At 31.7% G+C, this 18703-nt stretch overlaps 1 protein-coding gene across 1 annotated transcript; it reads right to left on the bottom strand.

Annotated features, from left to right (window-relative positions):
* Positions 1-12157: 12157 nt before the first annotated feature.
* Positions 12158-13573, bottom strand: LOC109608111 (S-adenosylmethionine mitochondrial carrier protein). Its single transcript, XM_020024543.2, has 6 exons — positions 13408-13573; positions 13197-13353; positions 13035-13144; positions 12803-12982; positions 12592-12751; positions 12158-12540 (listed from the first exon to the last, which is right to left on the bottom strand). The coding sequence occupies exons 1-6, from the start codon at positions 13459-13461 to the stop codon at positions 12287-12289; spliced, it is 915 nt and encodes a 304-aa protein (XP_019880102.1). The 5' UTR covers positions 13462-13573; the 3' UTR covers positions 12158-12286.
* Positions 13574-18703: the final 5130 nt, after the last annotated feature.

An 18703-nucleotide genomic window follows, 5' to 3' on the forward strand; every position in this document is an offset into this window, starting at 1 on the left:
AGATTCTTTAGATTCTTTAGATTCTTTAGATTCTTTAGATTCTTTAGATTCTTTAGATTCTTTAGATTCTTTAGATTCTTTAGATTCTTGAGATTCTTTAGATTCTTTAGATTCTTTAGATTCTTTAGATTCTTTAGATTCTTTAGATTCTTTAGATTCTTTAGATTCTTTAGATTATTTAGATACTTTAGATTATTTAGATTCTTTAGATTCTTTGATTCTTTAGATTCTTTAGATTCTTTAGATTCTTTAGATTCTTTAGATTCTTTAGATTCTTTAGATTCTTTAGATTTTTTAGATATATTAGATTTTTTAGATTTTTTAGATTCTTTAGATTTTTTAGATTCTTTAGATTTTTTAGATTCTTTAGATTTTTTAGATTTTTTAGATTCTTTAGATTCCTTAGATTCTTTAGATACTTTAGATCTTTTAGATCCTTTATATTCTTTAGATTCGTTAGATTCTTTAGATTCTTTAGATTCTTTAGATTCTTTAGATTTTTTAGATTCTTTAGATTCTTTAGATTCTTTAAATTCTTTAGATTCTTTAGATTCTTTAGATTCTTTAGATTATTTAGATTTTTTAGATTTTTAGATTCTTTAGATTCTTTAGATTCTTTAGATTCTTTAGATTCTTTAGATTCTTTAGATTCTTTAGATTCTTTAGATTCTTTAGATTCTTTAGATTCTTTAGATTCTTTAGATTCTTTAGATTCTTTAGATTCTTTAGATTCTTTAGATTCTTTAGATTCTTTAGATTCTTTAGATTCTTTAGATTCTTTAGATTCTTTAGATTCTTTAGATTCTTTAGATTCTTTAGATTCTTTAGATTCTTTAGATTCTTTAGATTCTTTAGGTTCTTTAGATCCTTTAGTCTCTTTAGATTCTTTAGATTCTTTAGATTCTTTAGATTCTTTAGATTCTTTAGATTCTTTAGATTCTTTAGATTCTTTAGATTCTTTAGATTCTTTAGATTCTTTAGATTCTTTAGATTCTTTAGATTCTTTAGATTCTTTAGATTCTTTAGATTCTTTAGATTCTTTAGATTCTTTAGATTCTTTAGATTCTTTAGATTCTTTAGATTCTTTAGATTCTTTAGATTCTTTAGATTCTTTAGATTCTTTAGATTCTTTAGATTCTTTAGATTCTTTAGATTCTTTAGATTCTTTAGATTCTTCAGATTCTTTAGATTCTTTAGATTCTTTAGATTCTTTAGATTCTTTAGATTCTTTAGATTCTTTAGATTCTTTAGATTCTTTAGATTCTTTAGATTCTTTAGATTCTTTAGATTCTTTAGATTCTTTAGATTCTTTAGATATTTTAGATTTTTTAGATTTTTTAGATTCTTTAGATTCTTTAGATTCTTTAGATTCTTTAGATTCTTTAGATTCTTTAGATTCTTTAGATTCTTTAGATTATTTAGATTCTTTAGATTATTTAGATTCTTTAGATTTTTTAGATTCTTTAGATTCTTCAGATTCTTCAGATCCATTAGATTCTTTAGATTCTTTAGATTCTTTAGATTCTTTAGATTCTTTAGATTCTTTAGATTCTTTAGATTCTTTAGATTCTTTAGATTCTTTAGATTCTTTAGATTCTTTAGATTCTTTAGATTCTTTAGATTCTTTAGATTCTTTAGATTCTTTAGATTCTTTAGATTCTTTAGATTCTTTAGATTCTTTAGATTCTTTAGATTCTTTAGATTCTTTAGATTCTTTAGATTCTTTAGATTCTTTAGATTCTTTAGATTCTTTAGATTCTTTAGATTCTTTAGATTCTTTAGATTCTTTAGATTCTTTAGATTCTTTAGATTCTTTAGATTCTTTAGATTCTTTAGATTCTTTAGATTCTTTAGATTCTTTAGATTCTTTAGATTTTTTAGATTCTTTAGATTCTTTAGATTCTTTAGATTCCTTAGATTCTTTAGATTCTTTAGATTCTTTAGATTCTTTAGATTCTTTAGATTCTTTAGATTCTTTAGATTCTTTAGATTCTTTAGATTCTTTAGATTCTTTAGATTCTTTAGATTCTTTAGATTCTTTAGATTCTTTAGATTCTTTAGATTCTTTAGATTCTTTAGATTCTTTAGATTCTTTAGATTCTTTAGATTCTTTAGATTCTTTAGATTCTTTAAATTCTTTAGATTCTTTAGATTCTTTAGATTCTTTAGATTCTTTAGATTCTTTAGATTCTTTAGATTCATTAGAATCTTTAGATTCTAACACACAAAGTAGGTGGGGCATTTCCCCTAAAGGGGAGATACGTGCCCTACAATTGGTCAGTGGACCAGAGTCCGTTTTGATATACTACTTGTATTCTCAATTCTGTGAAAAATGTTTATACAAATTTTTTCTTTATTGTTCAGTCATCGCTGCTTTTTTTACAGCTAAACATATTGTAATGATTTATTTGTTTGTTTCATGAAAAATATCGAATGTCTGTTGAAATATTCGGTGTCCTGATCAGTTTGAAGATTTTTCGATTGCCAGTCTGTTACCATTTTTGCATCCCCGTACACTCGACTCCCAATTGTAAAATGGTCCTGATCAGTATGGATATTAATTTCAGATTTCCAATCGTTTATCGCTCAGTTTCTGTATCGTACTTTGCACCGTATGTTTTATCGAGTCAGCTGATTTTCCAAATACAGTTCAATAGTTCTAGTAACTTTGTGGTCGAGGTAAGAATACGAAAAATGACTGAAACTGAGCACAAAACACTGCTCCCGACCCTATCACATATTTTCAAATACAATGGCGTTTCTTTTAGGGTAAAATAATAAAAAAAGTAAAATACAGTAAATATAATAATAAAATAAATATTTTATAATACATATATATAAGGAAATATATTTACGAATAAGTTAAAAGCTAATGAATTTTTCATGTAATATTGAGTGTAGATCTATTAACGTATGTGCAGAATAGAGTCAAGAGTTTGTAATAAGTAGGAGATCACTTATTTTCAGTAGTAAATATGGTTGAGGAAACTTGGTGCCTAATGAATTTTTCATGTTATGTTTAATTTGGGTGAGAGTGACGATCTTGTGTGGCTGGGGAGATCGAGAAGTGAGTCAGTGGGTGAGTGTCCAAGAAGTAAGAAAGTCAACCATTATAAACCGCTGAATCAGTATCCAAAGAAAAAAGTTAATTAAGAAGATAATTGTGCCATCCATGTACTATCGGATGCATAAGTGGTCTGCCACTTTCCTATCGTCAGGCCGTATACGGTCACATTCTGTCTGTATTACAATGCACTGTCGACTCCCCACCACATCGTAAGATGCGATTCCCAAATGTGTTGTCAGTTCAGTGCGAACCTTCACATAAAAATTTCTTCCGTGTCTAGTTTTAGAGACAATTATTAGTAATCTTCCATCAGTTTCATTTGATTTGAAAAAATTTAAAATTCAGAATGTGTAATTGGCCAATCCCACATTTCACAACATCAATATTATTGACCCATTGTTGGGTGCAAATATTTTTTGGGAAAAATCACGTAACAAACAGATACGCTTGGGTTCATATGTGTCAATTTTATCTAAAACTGCGTTTGGATAAGTGAGTGCTAGAAATATCAACATTAACAACGAAAATATTATGCATTCAACTATTTTACAGAAAAATGTCATTGAGTTGTCAAAATGTACAAGTCCAGTCTATTAAACTATAATTGCAAATAGTACTATTTGAGTTCATCGACTATGATGATTTGTCTCTAAATGACTTTCAGTATTGTAGTCTGATAATACAATTTGATCTTTTGACATTTATTTTACGATTCGGAAGATTCATCATTATGTGATGACAGCTGATTTTTCTAAGATGTATTGTCAAATAGAGATAAAGTGTGAGTAGTGCAATTTTTAAAGGATCTTTTGGAGATCCGATCCAGAAGATCATCTTAATACGTTCACTTACGGAATGACTTCAGCACCTTTTCTTGCGGTAAGATGTTTATATTCTTGATTTTATTTTGAACATCACACAAGTCGGCTATTTTAAAGAAACCTTTTATTTAACAGACAGATGTTTCTCCTTCGTATTCAACTGGGGTCTTTCATATAAATCTTATTATTTCAACAACTGGGGTCATTCATATAAATTTTGTTGAAATAATAAATACTCAGTAGTAGGGGAGAGTGGGGCAAAACAAAGCTTGGGGCAAGATGGGAAATGTGCTTGTGTGTGTGACTGATTAACACAACAGAGCCTAACACAGGGCTATTCGGGAAATGTTCATCTGCGTCAGAGGAGTCCGTGTATCATGGCTGGGCCCATAATTCCTGCGCATGTGTAATATAGACGATAACGATGAAGGGGCTCATATATGTGAACGTTACCAACTATATTAAAATGTGTACTCATTATGTCCCACAGCGTTTCCTGTTTTGCCCCGATCCTGGGGCAAGACGGGATATTTGACATGTGCCATTTAATTCCTATTTGCCAAAAAAATATATGATTTAGCACCATAAAAGATTATAATTATATTATTAAAACTGTAATTGTTGCTTTTGTTGTAAGAGATTTTTAATAAACAGTTTGATTTCATATTATGACGTTTTTTCTGTTAAGTATCCCATCTTGCCCCGGTCTCCCGGGGTCATTGGTTAGAATTAATATTTTGTTTACGTTTTGTGTTTTCTGTTATGAGGTTGTGAGTCTGAAATAAAAGCTAAGATCGAACTCACATTTATTTATTGCTTCAATGCAAATTATTCTTTGAATCTGGACATTCTGCCAATTTATTCAGTGCAATTCTATAAATATTTCACAAATTTCGCTGTCTAATTCTCCATACAGGGACGCTGTCTTCACGTCAAATGTCCAAATATGAAGTTTTTCTTCAGCAGCGATGGCAAAAAACACTTTCATCAAAGTATTGTCCATCAGAGGACTGAACATCTCTTCATAGTCTAGGTTTATTTTTCTGATCACAGCCCGTGACCACTAGTTGTGATTCGTATCTACCTCCTTCTTTTATTTTCAAAATCTATCTGTTAGATATAACTTGTTTCCCTGTAGCCTCTTCTTTGTCTACGAAGTCCCAAGTTTTATTCCTGTTAAGTGAGGACCTTATTTAAGGCTTGTTCCCATTTATTTTTGTTGTTTCCAGTCATACACTCATTGTAAGTAAGGAAAGACTGCTCTTCAGATGTTATTCTTCCAACATGCAGTTTTTCAGTTTTTTTGGTTTTTGTATATCTTCTCTGGATCGAAGATTATATTTCACAGGTTCCTGCCTATGATGATTCAATTCTCCTTCAACATCTGAACTCTCTTCTGATTCTTCTTGGTCATTCCATTGCTCTCCAAATTCTACATTATTATCATTTTCTTGGTCATTTCTGTTTTCTTCATGTATTTCATTTTCTTGTGGATTTTCAACATCTTCATTATTCTCATTATCATTCTGATTTACTACTTCTCCATCATAGTCTTTGAAGACTTGGATCTGTATCTTTTCACCATCTTGATAGAAAAATGTGGAAGTGAAATTCACATCTCTGCTCACAAATGTAATGGTACTCTGTGGATCTCACAATCTATAATCATTTTTTCCCTACCCAACAAATATAGCTTCCTTACTTCTTGCATTTAGCTTCTTCAAATGTTTTAATATTTTTGCATAAACCATTTCTCAAAAAATTGAAGAGCACTCAAATCTGGCTTCTTCTTACATGCCACTTCATCTATCGGGACTGTCCATTACAATCATTTAAATTTCCACCAATCAGAAACAACTCTCCCTTTTCTCGGTCGTTAGCGTGGGTTTTGACAATCTTTGTTTAGTGTTGATTACTTCCATCAAAAGTGCGTTTTTTAAGAATTTTCCCCTCTCTATTGTGTTATTTTTATTGTTTGTGTTAGCATCCTTTTTATTTACCGGCTTATTTTAATTTTATGGGAAGAGTAAAACCATGCTGTGTACCTCGGTGTAACGATAGAAAGACAAAAAGGTAATATTGAACATTAATCAACATTAAATATTATATTCCGTAATTACTAAACCATGTAATTTAAATTATAGATACAGTATTACTATACGCCCTATTTGGCTTTAAAGAATAAATAATGAGAAACTTTTACAAATGGATGATAAACAGACCGGAAATTACCTTATTTGTGGTTTACATTTTGAGGCTAGCTGCAAAGGAGCTAATAAAAAACTACGAATTGGTGCCTTACCATCACATCATTTACCTGGTAATTTTTAGTATTAGAGTTAATTTTTAATGTTTTTTAAACATAATTTTTAAAAATGAAAAAATAAAAAAATTATATTAATATTCTGAGTTTTTTATTAAAAATATTGTTTTAATTTTATTCAATATTGCAAACTATTAGATTAGAAAAATCGTAATATATCATAAAATCGATGTCTGTAATATTGAAATAACCGTCTTTTATTACATGCATATGAATATAAATAAGGTACATATACCAAAATAACATTTTTTACTATTTTTGTTTCTCTGTCTGTCTGTCTGTTTGTTCCGGCTAATCTTTGAAATGGCTGGACCGATTTTGACGGGACTTTTATTGGCAGGTAGCTGATGTAATAAGGAGTAACTTAGGCTACTTTTATTTTAGAAAAATTCTTTTATTTTAGAAAAATAAAGTAATGTTGCAATGTCCAAGTACTGTCCAATACCACGCGCTGCTCACGCGCATGCCACCACGGGGCCGTCACGTCGGACGCTTCCCATCACTTCTCCCACCAACGAATCAATACCACAAAAGCTGCTTGTCGTGTGTCTCAACGACTTCATTTAGAAATTGATTTCCAGTGCTTATATCATACTTTTGATTGATAGTTTGATTTGACTAATAGGTATCTTTTATAATTCCACCGATCCGTTCTTCTTATCTTATCTTAATTCAAAATATTTTTTTACATTTTTACTGCTTTCCTTTTTTACCTTTAAGTAATAATATATACATATAAATAAAATTGGAGTGTCTGTTTATAATATAGAAATAACCGTTTTTTACTACATGCATATGAATATAAATACGGTACATACACCAAAATAACATTTTTTATAATTTTTGTCTTTCTGTCTGTCTGTCTGTTTGTTCCGGCTAATCTTTGAAATGACTGGACCGATTTTGATTGGAGTAACTTAGGCTACTTTTATTTTAGAAAAATAAAGTAATGTTGCAATGTCCAAGTACTGTCCAGTACCACGCGCAGCTCATGACAGCTTACGCACATGCCACCCCTGGGCCATTACATCGGGCGCCTCCCACCAACGATTGATTGATAGTTTGATTTGATTGATAGGTATCTTTTATAATTCCACCGACCCGTTCATTTTATCTTAATTCAAAATATTTTATTATATTTTTACTTCTTTCCTTTTTTACCTTTGAGTAATAATTGTAAATAATTATGAATTAAGTACATTAGTGTTCTATATTCAGATTTACATTGAAGTTGATAAATTATTTATAGGTTATTTTATTTAGTTAGTAACGTAGATAGTTGTTTTTTTCTAATATTTATTTATGTCTAAAAGAAAGTTAAATCTCTCTAAAAACATGAGAAAGGCCGAAATCCAAAGATTGCGACGGGAAAGTGTCTTACAAATTGTACATTACGGATGTCCATGTCTAGGTCGAGTGGGAGTATTTTTTTTTTTTGGGACAGAGAGGGGAAAGTGTAAACCCCTCTCCGGGTGCCGATCCGGAGATCATGACCAAATGTGGAACATATGTGATAGCACATATGGGGGAAAGGGCGTATATATGACATATACGGGTGAATTAAACCAGAAGACGGGACTGACAAAGATGCCAGCCCCCTGTCAACTGGTTCCGGAAGAACAAGTCCAATCTGAGGAAGGTCCTAGAACCTTCCTGGGTGAGGATTGGACTTGCAGTTGATCCGTTGGCTTCCCACCACCACTTGTGGAGCGGTACTGCCCGATGTCGAATGGGAGTAGTTCTGAGAGGAATGAATGATTACAATTAGATAGAACGCGTCATTCATTGCTAAGGGCTCAAGAATCTTTGGAATCTCGAGATCACATATTCAACACGCTATCGGACGAAGTGGCGAGTAAAGCTAGTTTAATATAAAATTGATACATATATTCCTAAAAACAAAAAAACTTGTACAAAATAATTAACAATAATAATAATAGTAAAACACTTCATAATAATTGAAACATAATTTTAAAATTAAATTATATGAGTATAAGTATGTTAACAATATGAGGTGTAGACTATTTAGCAATGATTTTTTCTCAGCATTATTTGTAGCTTTATTACAGATAGAAGATGGAGATTTACAATAGGAATGATCTAAAAGAACAATCGAGTCACTGTCTTTTGAAACATTAGAATTATTATTTGTATCTAAAAGTGAATTTGCACAAAAAAGTAGAGGGAACATCAGGAACGGAAAAAGAATCAGAACATTTTTGTAAAACATTAGAATGTACAATAATTTATTAATTAAGATTTATTAAATTATTAGGTATCAAAGAAATGTCTTGAGGAGGTGGAAAAGGTCTTTTTTCAGACAAGGTTTTTGATTATTATTAAAATTTAAAGAAAAATCTGAAAATCTGAAAATCTGATATATATATATATATATATATATATATATATATATATATATATATATATATATATATATACATCAGGAATTAATATTAATATTTATAAAAGTGGGATCTTCGACATTAACAAAATAAGCATTGGAACATTTGGAATAACTACATCTTTTATTAATCCAACCAGAATGCAGAGATTGTAAAATAATACTATATAAAGCTATATCACAGAAATAATAATTAAAATAGAAACATATGTTCCTACCACGCCACTCACACACAACACTACGCAATTTTCTATAACCAAATTACTAAATGTAAATACTAAAATTCTTAGTTTTCCATGTTTCTCCCAGATGATAGACATTAACAAATTTCGGACCCGGCTTACCTCTCACGCATAGCGTAGGTTCATGCATTTCCGTCGGTGCCGAACGAGTATTTGACAAGTAAGGACATTAAACACGATTTTTGCTTTGAAGACTTACTCACAACTATTGCATATTTTGAACAGCACAGGTTTACCATTTCGAAAATGGGCCTCGAATAATCGTTTATAAATTATATATATAACTGAATAAAAATCTCGATTCAAACGTTATTTGGAATCTTAATAAAGATACAATACAGTACTCAATCTCGAATTTAAGGCGTGCCCCAGTTACAAAATGATCAATTTTGTCAATTGTGTCGTAGATTTTTGATTCTTTGGGTTTACTTGGTTCAGTGACGATTGTGGTGAAATGTTTAATATACGGTTTGTGGCAGACCAAATTGGGTTAGTGAAATGCCTTAAGCAATTCGTACCATGTTAGAACCATTGAAAATCCAGCAGACTATTTGTCAAGATATGTATAATCGAGAAAACTTGTTGATTTCGATCTTTAGTTTAGGGGGCCTAATTTTCTATTGAATGATGTTTTTCAGTCATATTTGATAAACATTGATCGTTTAGAGAACAATTGCGAACAAGTACCCAAAGCTGCGACTTCTAATGTTACTAATATTACATATTGTAATTGCATTGAAATATTTTCTAACTACTTCAAATTACAAAGTGTTACACAATAAAATGAATTTAAACGTGGCCGTAGGAGCTTAGGAGATGATGACAGTTCGGGACGTACACTACTGGCGATAATATTACTAAAGTTCACCAAATAGTGTTAAACGACGGCCGAATTAAAGTGGAAGAAATAACAGAGGTAATTAAAATGTTCAAAGAACGTGTCTGTCACATATTAAATCAAGATTTAGACATAAAAAAATTGTCTGCGCGTAAAAAAATATATATCTTAAAATGTATTTAATCGTTTTTATTATCATTCACCTCTTAATTAGTTTAATGCATTTTTTTGTCACTAACAAGTCACCACCTGTGTTGACTTATCGGCGATCAAATTTATTACAGTCGTGACCCTCCAGCACGAACACCATCACCCCACAAGGATCAAAACAATCACCCCTCTTACCCAAAGAGGGGTGGGGGACAGGGCAAGTAGTGGATATATTCACTCACCTACAGCCAGTTAGGTCTTCCTAAATACATAGTGAAATTGTGCGTTCCCATTTTTAAAACATAAACAACTTGTGCTGGAAAGGTGCAGGATAAGTGCGCTGTTGGAGTTGGACAAGTTGGTAGTTTTTATATCTAGCCGAGCAACTGCCGTCGTCGAGGAGAATTTAGACAAATTTAAACATATAACAGGATATTTTCAATTAGCTTTGTTGAAAATGATAATGAATAAAAGCAGGAACATTAAATAAGGACAAAATCATTAATAATTCACTTTATTACAATTCAATAAACTCAATTTATCAATAATAGATTACGCATCACTTTTAATAATAAGTTAAACAAAAAGGTGTCCTTGCGGGTGATGGAAACCATAAATACCCCTTTAACAACAACCCAGCAACACTAATCCATTATGCCTATGATGACCAAAACCGTAAACTGTAACTATGGGATCATAAAACCCGTGACGTCACTATCTGTCTAAATAGATGGGTATCATACCAAACAACCATAAAAACTCCATTATACAGTAATAACAAAAAAACACTAATAAATGGGTATTTTACTATTAAAATTCCGATAAATCAAAGTCGTGCGTCAAAGACAACAAGCCATCCAGCGATGAACCAACAATAAAGACGTTTTCAAAGACTTGTAGATCGTCATAATCTAAACCTATATACAGCTTCCGACAAACAACTACACTGAAATAAAACTACTAAACATTCCCTACTCACAGGGACAATGAGTGTGGTGTGTTAGTTCGTGCTAACACAATATATTAGGTTGTTCGAAAAGTAATTTCGTTTTTTTTTCTCTCTGTGAGAGCTTCGAGGATAATCCCAGGCCTTTCAAGTGGTCGTAAACTGATAAATTTAACCTCAATCCGATTTCACGTGTCGTTATTCGCCGGTTCGCATCAATTATTGCCTTTATATTGACTTTATATCAACCGGCCTTCCCGAACATGCATCTTCGACGTAAAAATTGCCGGATCCGAAATTTAGCGAACCAGTTCTGGCACTGGCGTACTGTCAACACACCTCCATACACATTGGTCAATTAATTTCTTTCTGGCATTTTTACCCTTTCTGTAGTAAAACAGTAAGATATGTCCAAAATGCAGCTTATCGCTCTCCATATTTATAAGGGCACCAACCAAAAACTCCTGCGTAGAATTAATTGAAATTTTGTACACACAAGAGTTGCTATATGAGCACTCATTGTATATATAAATTATACGGCTTAAGTGTGAAGTTAGGTGCAACAAAATACAATTAAATCCTATATCGGGAAAAAATGAAATGACTTTCCGAACAACCCAATAAATTAATTTTTGCAAATGCATTTAGTAACTTTTGGGATGTAGTTCTTAGGATAGTTTGTTTAAATTGCGTAACCGAAATTAAAATAAATAAATGCATAAATAAAAAAAAACTAAAAAATTAAATACTTCTACAATCACTCGTTGGCCAAAAGTAGTACGCAAATATTCCCTAACTCGAGTCGAAATGTGTGCAGCGCAAGCGTCCTGTTGAAATCATCATCACTATCTATATCCAATCCTAGACGACAGACCGCTGGGACAATTTGATTTTGCAAAAAACGGTGGTATTTTTGTAATGTGAGATTATCTTCTATAAAAAAGAATCCATTATATTATATCACAAAACACCACCCCAAACAGTATTTTTTTGGGTATACTCTGGGCAAATTATTTAGAATTGTGTCTCTGGGAGGAATCGGTCTGTAATTAAATATCTCTTCAAATTGGAGATGAATGTGATAAATGGAACTTCCAGTAAGGTAAATTTAAACTTTTCTTCCAACGTATACATTTTTATAATAGAAAATGAGTTCATTTAAAGAATACCTACCTCGCCTACGGTTACGAACCGAGTTAAACGCAACAAAACCAAATGATCCTCACGAGTCAGTCAGTTCGGCACACATATGAATCATATTTACCTCTAGTCTCTATACACATACGTATACATTTAAATATATACCTTTGCCTTGCATATATAAGAAAAGTTTGTTTAAGTTGGATATGATTTAATTTAATAAGCCTGGTTCAGATTTGTTAATCTGGAGATGATTTAATTTTATAATACATTCCTTTTCAGTTTCTCCTAATAATATTACAATTATAATCAAACATAACAATATATCTGTCTAATTTAGCATGACAACAAATTTCTACTAGCCTAAAATGTGTTTAACAAAGAAATGTTTTGAAAAATCATAACTACCAAAGAAAATATAGCCTCCAACTGTGATCCAAATAACTCTAGGAGCAAAACCAGAATACAGCCCTTTGATCCCTTCTGCATTATAAATTCTTTTCATCATGTTCCAGGGCCCTAAGTCTGTAGCAGGTATTACTTTTTTATCAGCCAACATAATTCGCGTTTTTACTACATCCAAAGGTGTTGTTAAAGCGGCTGAACTTCCCCCTACAATAAAACCAATTGTGGAGATTTCAAAAATTTTAACCATTTTGTTACCTGCAATCGATCCAGCCGCAGCATATTCCCAACTTTCTAAAGGAATCCCATTTTTAAATCTTCTTCTATATTCTTCAGAAATATATTCCAATATAGGAAATTGTATAACAGAAAATGGCATGTCTCTCAAAACTGTTGTTCCAAAACCTCTATATAACCCCTAAAAGATCAAGTATTACGTACAACATTCTATAAGAGAAAGTAATAATACCGAAAAATGGTGCTGACCATCTAAAAGAAGTGACAAAATGGATCTTCCATTCTTTCGCTGTCTGTTAAAATCCCGAATGCCTTCATTCAGGGCTGCCCGAAATATTTTATGTGATGGATGATGAGAAGTTTGACGCCTCTGTTTTACTATTTCAACTGGTACGCGCACCATACAAGCCACCTAGAATGTTTTCAAATTAAATGAGTTTATATAAATTAAAACATATTCTTACGATTTCTGCTACTCCGGCACTTGCCATGTACATACAAGGAGCTAAAGATTTACTAGTGTATGGTTCAATATAAAACTTTAATGCTTCGTATGTTAAAAAGAATGAAGCCGCTGTAAGTATAATAATAAGTAATTTATGACGTGTCTTTTTACAAAAATTTACCTTGCGGCGAGCTTCCTATAGCTTGAGGTCCAACGCCCTTGTAAATACCTCTAAAACCTCCAGCTTTTTTGAAACCCTGAGGTGATTGTAATCGTGTTTTTAGAGTGTCCAATGGAAACAGCGCCATGTCAACGAAAAAGCCGGCAGTCCCTCCTCCCTGTTTATGAAGAAATAATTAAGTTTTTTACCATTGCCTTAATTGATTACTTACGAACAAGGATGCCAGGAACAATTTTTCTTCATCAGGAATATATTGAACTTCCATATCGCATTATTTTTGATCAGATACTATATTTACACAATGGATGGTTTGGATAATAAATATAAATTAGAGGTTTGTTCAGAAGAACTTAAAAACTAAAATTTTAAACGATCAAATTTTCAATATATTTTTGACTTAATACATTATAATTACACATAACCTAAAATTATTATGATAACTTGACATTTGATTTACAATGTCAATTTCGTTTTTTATAAAATAAAATAATTCTATTTTAAGATTGAAAGTAATCCAATGTACTACATGCAGTATGAGTGAATTGTCGACAATAACAATCGTAAATTAGAAGTTTCATAGATTGTTTCATATTTGTAACTATTTGTTAATAAACTATTTTGTACACATTTGGAATGTGTCTCTAACTGAGTTACACCTCAAACCCCAATAAAGTCACACGTTGGCGAACAATAAATTTACAATAAATATATGTAGTAGGTCTTCATTTAAGGAAGTTGAAGCAAGTATATATTAATATAATATGACAGAAAAATTTCCTGATATTTTGGGAAATTGAATTTAAATGTGACCGTAAAGCTTAGGAGACGATGTACAGACCAGGGCTAGGAAATTCTAATGAGTAAAATGGTTCACGAATTTTTAGTGCCATCCACGAAGTATAGATATAAGGAGTCCGAACGTAATGTTAAATAAATGGTAGCATTTTAGGGGACAGAATGTTTTGCCGATAGAGCGCGCCAGTTTTGAAAAGATGTACTCGTTTAAATCCTTACGCGGGTAATTTTGTTGATACTGACAGCTCTGAAAATTAAAATAATTAAATTAATATTTTATACTTAGTTTTATAATTTTAATAATTTCAACATTCGCGAGCCAGCGCGTATTTACGTGTGATAATAATAATAACATCGGTACGTCCTGAACATTTGCGCAGCCAGTGGCAGAAAAGAGAACTATGATCTGGGTTTAATATTGTATACCACGAATACTGCGGAAAAGCCTATACCGTTCGGACTCCTTATATCTATACTTCGTGGTGCCATCTATCAGGACTGTCCATTTATATTATTTAAATTTTCACCAATCAGAAACAACTCTCCTTTCTCTCTGTCGTTAGGGTTTTGACAATCTTTGTTTAGCGTTGCTTACTTCCATCAGAAGTGCGTTTTTTAAGGATTATCCCCTCCCTATTGTGTTATTTGTGTTAGTGTCTGTTTTATTTACAGGTTTATTTTAATTATATAACTATGGGAAGATTAAAACCATGCTGCGTGTACCTAGGTGTAACGATTAGAAAGACAAAAAGGTAATATTAACAATTAATCGTCATTAAATATTATATTCTGTAAATAGTAAACCATGTAATTTAAATTATAGATACACCATTACTACTAATAAAAAAACTCGCCCTATTTGGCTTGGATGATAAACAGATATGAAATTACCTTATTTGTGGTTTACATTTTGAGGACAGCTGCAAAGAAACTAATGAAAAACTAAGAATTGGTGCTATACCATCACTTCATTTACCTAATAATTTTTAGTATTAGAGTTAAGTTTTAATATTTTTTAAATATATTTTTTGTAGGATACGTGAAAACACAAAATGATAATTTTTTGCCTCCATCCCCTCCTGAAACCCTTACATCAACTCCTAAAAAAATAAAAGATAACTTTTTTTTTCAAAGACATGATATCAATTAATTATATTTATTTTAGAAATTGTGGGTACTACTAATATAGAATTTAGTCCTGCAAAATTGATATTAAAACATACAAAAATTTATTTTTAAAACTGAAAATCCTTCCACCTTGTTATTGTTATATTATTGTTATGCTAAGAAAAGTTTTTTCATAAAAATCATATAAATTAAATTTAGAATCATAGATTAGTTAAATTTGTCAGTTGACCAACTATAATTATCACATAATTTTTGTTTAATTTAAAAATTTCTTATTAATTATTTGTTAATTTAAAACTTATTTTCAGGTCCAAGGAGAGGAACCAGATTAAATAAGAAATACGTTGAGTTGAAGTGCATAATACAAAAATTGAAACTTATAATGGCAAATAGAAACCTCACAAATGTTTAAAGGATGTTAATGACACCACTGTTAGTTTTATTGAGAATCAGATTCGTAACCAAAAATTGAAACCCAGTGGGAGCCGATTTACTATGGAAGATAAAAGTAGGCCTAAGAATTTAGACAATTTAGCAATTAAAGCCTTTACATTTTTAAAAATGAAAAAATACAAAATGTATATTAAATAGAGTTTTTTATTAAAAATATTATTTTAATAAATAAAAATTAAAAAATGAATATAAACCTAGACCCAAAGACTATATACACTTATAGATTGCTAACTCTGTAGTAAATTTTGGTGACCAAATAAACGTTGGTAGCGCCATCTATTGAGACTGAACAGTACTAAAATAACCTGCCAAATTTTAGGGAAATCCCGTAGGTCTAGCTAGCTATGGAATTAAAACATTTTTATTACAAATTATTTATTGTAAATTATAAAAAAATACATCTTCTATATATAACAAAAATAAATACATACAAATACAACACAATAAATTTCTTCACCAACAAAAACAAGCAACATAAATATAAATAACAATTTATTCAATCAATAACAAATAAATAAAATATAAAAAATACATCAGTCTTCTATATACTATAAATACTATAAAATAAATATCTTCAATAACAATAACAAACAAATATATATATATATATATATATATATATATATACTAGGTGACCCGGCAAACGTTGTTTTGCCATATAAATAACTTACTTATTGTAAATAGAATGTTAGAATGTGTATATTGTATGTATGTAAGAATGTGGTATACGCGTGAAATAAGCATGGAGGGCTGTGAACGATGAGGGAATATAAAAATAACAAAAGGCAAACATTATTTTTAAGTTATTATAATTTATTCCTTAAAATTATATATCATTAGTTAAACAATTACGACAGTAACACTAACAAACAATATCAATCTCTTAATGCTGTAGCGTGAACAATATTTATTGTTAGTCCATCTTCAGCTAACACAAACAAACTGGATGGTTTACCCACTCGAGAGCATGCCACGTATAATTGTCCGTGTGAAAAACATGGTGTTCTCAAATCTAAGCCACAAATAGACATCGTTTGACCTTGAGATTTGTTGATAGTCATTGCAAATGCCAATCTAATCGGAAACTGAATACGTTTGAATTGAATTGGCACATCTGTAGGTATAATAGGAATCCGTGGTATTAGTATATTTTCATCTCTGAACTTGCCATTTAAAATGCTTCGATCACGTTTTTCATTAATTTTTGAATGACTAATCGCGTACCGTTGCACAGTGCACTCAGTGTGTCTTGGATTGACTGTAAATAATCGCCCCAAGGTGTTTGATTTAAATAAATTGAGACATGCAGCAACTGGTGAGCCTTGCTTGCGGGGCATCCATGTTTTTGTTTGAGTCCATGTGAAATAGCGTGGTACTTGTGAATAGAGTAATGTTCGTGCAAAGACACCAAAATCATCCGCACGATTACACAATTCAAAAAATGCAGTGAGTGTAGTTTTAGGTGGATTTATTGCACGATCAATCGCTGTCTCGTTAGTGAAAAATACACGCTGACCGTTTTCAAGATGGACGGCTAACTGAACAACTGCTGGATCCGGTTCATGAATTGGAAAACCGAAGATACGCCAAGCAGCTTCATTGGAGCTGATGTACCGACCAATTTGGTAGAGCTTTATTTCATCGTTTTTATTCACTGGAGGAGCATTCACATTAGTATTTTCCACTCTAAACACAGCCATATCACTGCCTTTATGGACATACTTGCAAATGTATTTGATGCTCTTCACAGAACTGCAGAACTCAACATTAGTATGAGCATTATATGTCTTGCTCAGCAGAGACGAATATGGCACCACCCAACGATTGTCAATATCAATGTCTGTGTTGATGATATTTTTAATAAATGATTGTCCGCCATAATCAGGACGACGATCTTCGACGATATATTGGGTATCCGTCGACATTTGTGACCGTATCATTGGTAAAATCTTTAGGGAAATTTTTAGTACATTTTCCATTTGCCATGCAAGGCGATGAACTGTTAAGAGTACCACATGGACCATGAATCATGTTTGTTGTAACAATATCAAACAGCAGTTGGTCAGTGGATGGATCTGGAATTTCCGCAGAAATGATACTATCGATTTCTTCAGGACGGATTTTGTCAATTAACCATACCAAAATGTGTGCATGAGGTAATCCTCGCTTTTGCCACTCAACCGAATACAGCCAGCAACGTGTGGGACCGAATACATGTAATTTAGTAATGTAACTTATTAAAGACTTCAACTTTTGTCTGAACACACGTGCTGTAATGTCATGGCGATGTATTGCATTTTGGCCAGGCAGTAGCAAAGATGCAATCTCTGGCCATTTTGGATTACATGTGAACGTGATAAATAAACATGGTCGTCCATATTCGCGCACGAATGTCAGAGCATCCTGTATATATTCTTGCATATGACACGATGATCGTAAAATGACATGTTTACCAATTTCGGCGTCATCGGCGTTGTTGTTGATAGCGTCTCGCAAATGAATGTACTCTTCCGCGCGCAGCTTTTGTTGATTATTTCGTAAGTATCGTAGTCGTTCGCTCTCAATCTTCGCGTACATGTCGACCATGAATTGTCGACAAAGCTCACGACATCGTAGAATGACGTTGTCCAGGCCACGCCTAATCATTAATCGGTACGCATAATAATCCTTTGAGCTAACGTTCTTCTTCTTGTTTGTTTCAGCTCCTGTAATATTTGTTCATAAAAATTAATTTAAATTTATTACGTTCAATAATTTAATTATTTTGTTAAATGATTAATGATCAAATTCATAATCAATGAAGTACCTGATACGGGATCTCGTTATTTTATGTTTATGCAATATCCGTCTTGTCCCTTCCAGAATATTAGCGGATATTGGAGAGCGTCATATGAACGATGTGTGTCAGTAATGAACTGAAGATTATTATTTCTTCTACGAATCACAATTTCTCGTGCAGCTGTACAATCGCCAACCATGATTCCAGCAACATCATCAACAACTGGTGCATTGAATCTACGAATATGCTCTCCAGCTGGTGTTTTATCAGGATTAATGACGATAGCGTGATTATCGCTTTGTAATTGGTGCATATGTGATTTGAATATTTTCAACAATTCGTTGTGCTCGTT

This window comes from Aethina tumida, chromosome 8 (genome assembly GCF_024364675.1).
Source record: "Aethina tumida isolate Nest 87 chromosome 8, icAetTumi1.1, whole genome shotgun sequence".
Taxonomy (NCBI): domain Eukaryota; kingdom Metazoa; phylum Arthropoda; class Insecta; order Coleoptera; family Nitidulidae; genus Aethina; species Aethina tumida.

Excerpts from the sequence above, each read along its gene's own strand:
- LOC109608111 (XM_020024543.2), bottom strand. The coding sequence starts at position 13,461 with ATGGAAGTTCAATATATTCCTGATGAAGAAAAATTGTTCCTGGCATCC. Across the intron at positions 13,145-13,196 it reads TATAGGAAGCTCGCCGCAAG|CGGCTTCATTCTTTTTAACA; the intron begins GTAAATTTTTGT and ends TTATACTTACAG. Across the intron at positions 12,541-12,591 it reads TGCGGCTGGATCGATTGCAG|GGGGAAGTTCAGCCGCTTTA; the intron begins GTAACAAAATGG and ends GTTTTATTGTAG.